The sequence below is a fragment of the Fukomys damarensis genome, unplaced genomic scaffold, assembly GCF_012274545.1.
Source record: "Fukomys damarensis isolate Sample0158 unplaced genomic scaffold, DMR_v1.0_HiC HiC_scaffold_27, whole genome shotgun sequence".
Classification (NCBI taxonomy): Eukaryota; Metazoa; Chordata; class Mammalia; order Rodentia; family Bathyergidae; genus Fukomys; species Fukomys damarensis.
In genome coordinates, this window is record NW_022900939.1 from 33,672,285 (window position 1) to 33,679,900 (window position 7,616).

A 7,616-nucleotide genomic window follows, 5' to 3' on the forward strand; every position below is an offset into this window, starting at 1 on the left:
ATAAAATCAGAATTTTAAAGGTCTTTGAAAATTATAAAACCTTCAAATATCTTATAATTTAGGTATGTAAAAAGTCTTTTACACTTGATCTTAGACAAAAGGCCGAGAAGCAAGTTTTTTCTTTTGTACCAGGGATCGAACTCAGGTCCTTGCACTCACAAGACGGGCAGTGGCCCCACTGAGCTAAAAACCTCAGCAGCAAGGTCTGCTTTTAAAGATATGAAACTATATATATATATTTTTGTGTGTGTGTGTGGTACTGGGATCAAACTCAGGGCCTTATTCAAGCTAGGTACGCGCTGTCCTACTACACCTATATACATCCTCAGCCCTTTTTATTTTTATAGCATAAGGTCCCACTTATTTCTACTCATTTCCTTCACAATGGATCACAGCTCAAAGTATGGCACCATCCCACCTCTTGCATTTTATTTGACTGGAAATATAAACCTAGTAACAGGTTTCAGGCTTTTATACACACATACACTCAGACTTGTTTAGCTTAGTTTTAACAAAAAATTTTCTTGCAGGGGCTGGTGGCACACACCTATGATCTCAGCACTTGGGAGGCTAAGGCAGGAGGATCGCCATCTAAATTCAAAGCCATAGTGAGACCATCTCAAAACCAACCAGAAAAAGTGCTTTCGACAGAAAGTTAAATAAGCACCCATAATTCACACAGTTCGACATATTTCTCTTCAGTCTTTTAAATAAGCAAATACTGTTTTTATTTTTACTACCTGTGTAACTATATGACTATTTTGTTCCCTTCTAAGATAAGGATGAGGCAGCCAAATCTAAGTTTGGCCTAATGACTTCTGTCCTGTTCTCTCCTGTGATTTCATGCCCATCTTCTAAGGCCGGAGGAGTATTTCTGTGGCAAAGCCTAATCTCTTGTGGACCTTAAAAATAACTATTAGCAAGTATCTGAGATTTGCTAATCACAACTGTTAAATAAAATGAATTTTGCAAACACTTGAGCATGGGGTTTTGTGAGAGCTATATAGAGCGTCATCAGAAGCATGACAGAACAAAAACAGAACAGCCCTGGCCACTGTCCTCAGGCTACAAAGGTGTCCTAACAACGTGACCTTCAACAAGTACCTGACCATCCCGGGTCAAAGGAAAGAATCTCCTAGGATGTGAACCCACAAATCTCTGACTTTCCTAGGAAGTAAACTGTCCTGGGCAGTTTATCACATCTTGCTAGATACAAGAGATAGGTAAGTTCTGGCATTCTACTCCAGAGGGTGACAACAGTTAACAGTAATAAACTATACATTTCAAAATGCAGTAGCTATGATTTTAAATTGTTCCGACATAGAAAGGACATGTATTTGAGGCAGTGGCTATCCTTACTATCCTGATTGGATCACTGTACGATGTAGTGTGCTAAAACACACTGCAAACCCATATAGAAGTCAATTAAAAATACAACCATAAAACAGTGTTGGGTTAAGGTACACACAATGAAAAGCTGACATGAAAATTTTTTGGTTGATCTGAGATGGGGTCTCACTCTTGTGCGTGCTGGCCTTGAAGATGCAGGCTGAAGGGATCCTTCTACCTCATCCTCCCAAGGAGCTGGAGCTACAGGTGTGCGCCAATACACACAGCTTAAAATTTACTTTTCACTAGAAAAGTGAAGTCAACCTGCACCTTTTATTATTCCCCTAATGTACTACACTGTCACAGGTGTCTTCAGAATACAGCGGTATCTTTTGTATGTATGCAGTTAATGCATTATAAACAAGTCTCACTCGTACATTGAACTGGTATTTATTTTAAACTAAAATTTTAATAGGTAAAGATTTATATTCTTTTAAAAAATGAAACTAAAAGACTTAGAATTAAGCAATGAATCTTCAATATCATACAGCTGTTTACATAACAGTAGTCAAAATAGTGGTAACCTTTTACCCTTGTAAAAATGTCACAGAATTCAAATCACAAATTGAATCCTCGATGATTCAAGTGTTTTTTCTTACACAATAAGGGTTCGGTCAGTGTTCGGGTAAAATTCCTCCAGACACGCTGTTCTCAGTCCTCCGCCACGCCAGTCCATCAGCTCATACTGGGAAAGCTGGCCGCAGTGGCAATGCCACAGTGGTTGTTCTTATTTCTGGCTATTTTTATATAACCTTCTGCACCCCATTCCGGACCCCAGCTGAAATTTGAGAGAGAAAATTTTACTTCATTCAATAGCTAATACTCAGAAACAGTATTTACCACATCTCATACACGACATTCTAACATATCACACACAAAATGTAACTGAATCAATTCCTGTGCATCCTTGACAAGGTAAGAAACTGAGGCAGAACTGGGATTCCTGTGTGACAGGAAATTACTCTTCAATCAAAGGAAATTCGTTGAGAAAACTGATCCTGACAACCTCTGAGGCCTCTGAGAACTGAGAGTAAAATGCAATGGCAAACCAGGTGTGGTGGTGGTGCCTGCTTGTCATCAGCACTCGGGAGGCTGAGGCAGGAGGATCACCATAAGCGCAAGGCCTACACAGGCTACATAGTGAGTTCCAAGGCCAGCCTGCACTACATAGCAGGATCCCGTCTCCAAAAACAGAAGCAATGGCAGAGCGTCAAAAATGACAATGAGAGGAAGCACACAGGCTGGCAGATGCTTGATTATCTTTCCAACTTGACAAAGAAAAAGCAGACGCAGATGCTTCTACTTGCTTTGCTCACTAAGATACTGGAGACAGAAAAAAGCAATCAGCTCACAATCCTACATAATAATTATTTTCCTGAAGCCCTTGGAGCCAAATGTTTCAGAAATGAAAAAATGTTCAGAATTTAGAATGCAGTGTTACAAATATATGAGGGCCGGGGATTTAGCTCAGTGGTGCTGCGCCTGCCTGGCAAGGGCAAGGTCCCGGGTTCGATCCCTGGTACAAAAAAAAAAAAGAATAACCTCAACAAGCTTGGCATAAACTTGAGAGGGGCTCTTTCATTCTTTCACTCTTTTGCTTAAATCCTTAACGTTTAAACACTGAGCTCCCTCAGACTTGTATACAAACACTGATCACGAGCAAGAATTCTAATGCCAATTTCAAACACCAGTTTAATATTTAAGAGTCTTATACCTGTTCTTGACAAGCCAATATTCATTCTTCTCTGATCCCCCTTCTTCATAACCGTAGCCAACCACCAGCACACCATGATTCAAGTCCTTGCTGCTGCAGTCTGGATCATAATAAACACCTGGGGGAGTAAACAACCACACGGGGTGAGAGGTTCCCAGTGACACACCGCAGTGACCCGTCCTGTCATTCACAGCAGGAAGCAACCGAACATTTACTCAGGGAAATGCCAGAAACAAACCCTGCATAAGAAGGCAGTAATGGCTGATAAAGTCAACCTCTATTCACCAGGAATTAGTGAAATTAATGGGAAAGGGACCAAACAATGGGGCAGGGGGTAAAGAAAATATGTTATGTACATGTACCAAAACTCCCTATAATGAATGGACCATCGTGTGCTATGAACACGTACTGATTAAAATTAAACTTATGAAATTCAGTAAGTGTCAAATTTCTACTGAAGAAAAATAGAACTAAAAAAGGAAGCCAATGATAGTCAAGACTAAGGTGATTAGGCATTCATTTCTTGGCCAATGTACCACTAATTTCCTTTTAACTTTAGAATGGTGGTCTAAAGAAAATGCCCCCCCCCACAAAAACCCAAACCCTGCATTTGAGCCATAGGCCTCTTTAAAGTCCTACTTAAAATCTTTTAGAAAAAAGATACAGCAGAATGGATGTTGTGTTCAAATGGGAAGGGGAACAAGGGAGGGGGGAGGGAGAGAGGAAGGGAGGGACAAGAAAGAAGTGAAAATAGAAGAAAAATAGGAAAACAAAGCCTTTGTACACAGGGAGGGAGGGGGCTTTAGGGCAGTAAAGGGACAAAATTTACTTTAAAAATACAGCAATGAAAGCTGGGCGTGGTGGTGCACGCCTGTAATCCCAGCACTCGGGAGGCTGAGGCAAGAGGATTGCTGTGAGTTTGTGAGACCAGCCTGGGCTACATAGTGAGTTCCAGGTCAGTCTCAACTACATAGTGAGACCCTGTCCAAAAATAAATAAATAAATAAATACAGCAATTAGAGAACAGTTAGGTAAAGTGGGTTGTATGACAGAATTAGTAGTCACTTAAAAATACAAAGCGTTTATAATCATGGAAAAGTGCTCTGTCAAAATGGAAATACTGTACTGGTATGTTAAATGCAGACTCCAATCATCGTCTGTAAAGCAGGATCTAGAGTGGATCAGAGTGGTGCTCTGTGATTCTGCCTGAATTCCTTCAATGTAAAATGATAAGCACCTACCATCTTTATAGAACTGGAAGGACATCAGGCCTGCATCTACAGCCACAGAGATGGGGCCTTGCTGCGCCACTGCCTTCATGAGGGCCTTCTCCCGCTGAGGGATATCCACAAAGCCAGTGTCGTTGGCGACAGAAAGCTCTGGCTTGTACTTACAGCTTCCATCCTTTTAGAGGTAAAGAGGAGGAAGAGACAGGATTGTCATTGTTTACCTTCTCCTAGGCCACCTGAGTTTTAGAACTGAAACACGGGGCAATCTGTAGCTTATGCTTTTCAAGACAACACTGCTGTTAAGTCATCTCAGGATGTAAGAGTATCATTAGTTGATCTGAAACTCAAAAAATTAAGTTGATGCTTCTTCAGCGACAATCCCTTGGTTGCTTGTCCATAAGAATTTTTTTTACAACAGAGACATTTTTATTATATGATTTGCACATTGTAAATGTTCAGTCAAGGAACTGTTCAGAAGCTACAGTGAAGGAATGACAGTTTAGAGATACACATTCTACCATCTACAATGAACTCTGCAAACCGTGCCACTTCCCCAAAATAGCTGGAATGAAAAATCAAGGTGCTTCATTTTACCTTTCCTTCATATGGATAGGATTTCTCTGACTCCAGGCCTTTGTTTTCCTTAACATACTCAAAGGCAAAGTCCATCAGACCACCATTGCAGCCCTGATTGCCTTGCGGTCGAGAACAGTCCACAAGGTTCTGCTCACTCAGGGAGACCAGTTGACCAGTTTTCCGGTACATCTGTCCCTCCAGGGACCCAGTTGCACTAAAAGCCCAGCAAGAACCACATTGTCCCTGAAAACAATAAAAAAAAAAGCTCACTGTTTGCAAGAAAAGACTTGACAACAGTTTAAATTCATTATCTGAATGGTTTACCGACAACCTGTTTAACGGCTGTTCACAGACTTATTACCCACTGCTGCGACTTATAACCTGAATTCAGACCTACAGTGCAGGAACGTGATCAGCGCTGCAGTCTTATGGTGGCTTCTACAGCAATTTTTGATGTATTATGAGTAGAGCAGTACAGTTTCATGTTCTAACTTATCATACTGCATAACTGCACGAGTTAGGCAAATAAAAGCAAAGTCATCAAGTTGAAGTTTCCTTTGGCCATTTCACTGCTCTGAATATTTTAATGTATATACTATATACAATTCCTCATTTAGTGACCAATGCACAGGAACCGAATTCCTTTTTTTTTTTTTTTTTTTTGAAAAAAATAAGTAGTTGAGACTGCTCTGGAACGCACTATGTAGCCCAGGTTGGTCTCGAACTCACAGCGATCCTCCTGCCTCAGCCTCCCATTGCTGGGATTACAGGCGTGCATCACTTTGCCGGGTCAGAACTCCTTTAAAAACAGAGCAGGCTGCTGTGCAGCCATGTCAGGGCCCGGGTGGGGGTAGGGGTGGGAGGGGATTCAAAATAAGTGAACTGCTTGTCCCTCCCCAGTCTACCAAAGACCATACCATTTTCTTCGTGGATTTCCTATGGGCTTTGGGAAGTCTGAATCACTTTCATACCTGATTCTTCACAGGAGTCACATAGCCTTTCTCTCTCCAATCCACAGATTTTGGGAGCTGAAGCAGCAGAGGTTCCTGATATGTCTTCCCCTTTTTGTGCTTCTGGTGTCGAAAGCCATTCATCACCTGCTTGAATTCTTCATTGGTCTTCAAGGAAAAGTAAATTAAAACGTTGAAAAGGCAGACATTATCGGGTAAAGGAGCGAGTCAGAAGTGCGGAGCTGAGCAGCGCACCCCACACTCACCATGTCACCAAAGGCGTTCATGGCCATGGTGAAGCCGCGCCTTCCTGCGCTGTATTCCCCGTTGTGCAGTTCGATCATCCTCATGTTCTTCTCCCACACCGCTCGCCTCCACCCTTCTTCGTTCTAGAAGCAAACACACGTGACACAGTCTTTTCTTCTTAAAACTCAACCCATGCTCACCAAGTCGATTTGTAGACAGAGCTGAAGACAAACCCTGGCCAGAGGTGGCTTTGCACTTGTGGGGGTTGTTGGTCCAGATCGCTGACAATGGCAGCCCTCAGGGGACCATCTCCGTACCGGCCTCTACAAACTACTCTGGCCGTAAACTCCCAAGTGAAAGGAATGCTCTCCGGAGCCCCTTGGAATGAAGGGCTAAGATGTTACCAACCATGCCGTACAATCTCCTGTGTGTGGACTTCCACTGGTCCCACTGTGCATCGAATTTTTGATCAAGTTTTGGGATAGCTGAGGCTATGCCCAAGCAGAAGGCTGCCAGCACAAGTGACAAATTCATAGTTGAAAACCTAGAACGAGAAACCAATATTAACACAAACACTGTGAAAAAGTGAAGCGTGCGCGCGAAGAAAAACAGGCTAGGGGTTCAGTAAAAACAAAAAGCAGGAAAATGAGAACCAAGACCCGCCATGTGAAGGTACAGGATCCCAGCAATGAATGTAACTGTACTGTAGACCTAGATTGTAGCAATAAACTCAACAAAAAAGAAAACAAAAACAAAAACAAGTATTTGATTCAGGTCCTAAAATGAAAAACAAGCACTGACAAGTGCTACCATAAAGTGAGTTAAACTTCCCCAGAAGGGTGCAATGATCACTTGAGTTCTGCTAAGTCTCACGGTACTCATGGTTGGGAATCTTAAGCCAGCAACTAGAAAACAAGGAAACAGCTGGTCCGGGCTATTTCACCTGGCAGTACAGGTGTGAGGTAAAATGTTACTAATGAGGCGATCTGGTCCTCGGCTGGAGAGAAGGGCCCCGAAGAGTTAGGAAAGATGCCACCTCACTCTTTCTGAGTAATGCCCAGCAGGTGAGGTGTGTGGCAACAGTAAAATCTGTTGCCTTCCCGGGAGAGTGGACCTCCGCAGCGCTCGGACCTGGCCGGGGGCCGCAGCCTCTGCGGCCTGCGGACCCGAGATGTTTTGGAGGCGCGAGCGCTGTGGGCGCCAGGCCCAGCGACCCACTGAACCGGGGATCCCTCCCCTACAGAAACCTCCCCTCCTCCCCGGGCGCCCACCGCTGGACTCGAGTCCCCATCCCGCTGGCGGCTGAGGAGCTCGTATCCCGCCCGCGCCGGACGCGGGGCTGCACAGTGTGTATGCGGCGGCTGGGGGTGCTCACCTGTAGTCAGCCGCGAAGGCTCACCCAGCAGACACAGCTGGGAGGTCGCGGAGGTCCGAGGATGCGGTCGACACCGCCCGACTCCGGCTTTAAAGCCTTACGTCTGCTGACCGGCGCGCCCCGCCCCCGCAGCTGCC

The 7,616-nt window shown here is 43.9% G+C and overlaps 1 protein-coding gene across 1 annotated transcript; it reads right to left on the minus strand.

Annotated features, from left to right (window-relative positions):
* Nucleotides 1–1,796: 1,796 nt before the first annotated feature.
* Nucleotides 1,797–7,584, minus strand: LOC104852777 (cathepsin L1). Its single transcript, XM_010610564.3, has 8 exons — nucleotides 7,480–7,584; nucleotides 6,513–6,648; nucleotides 6,125–6,247; nucleotides 5,880–6,026; nucleotides 4,927–5,151; nucleotides 4,345–4,507; nucleotides 3,104–3,221; nucleotides 1,797–2,167 (listed from the first exon to the last, which is right to left on the minus strand). The coding sequence occupies exons 2-8, from the start codon at nucleotides 6,636–6,638 to the stop codon at nucleotides 2,065–2,067; spliced, it is 1,005 nt and encodes a 334-aa protein (XP_010608866.1). The 5' UTR covers nucleotides 6,639–6,648; nucleotides 7,480–7,584; the 3' UTR covers nucleotides 1,797–2,064.
* Between the last annotated feature and the right edge of the window lie 32 nt (nucleotides 7,585–7,616).

Bases quoted from the DNA above. Each gene is read 5' to 3' on its own strand.
- LOC104852777 (XM_010610564.3), bottom strand. From the start codon at position 6,638: ATGAATTTGTCACTTGTGCTGGCAGCCTTCTGCTTGGGCATAGCCTCA. The intron at 4,508-4,926 runs GTAAAATGAAGC...TACCTCTAAAAG, and splicing joins CCTATCCATATGAAGGAAAG to GATGGAAGCTGTAAGTACAA. The intron at 2,168-3,103 runs GTATAAGACTCT...CTCAAATTTCAG, and splicing joins TATTGGCTTGTCAAGAACAG to CTGGGGTCCGGAATGGGGTG.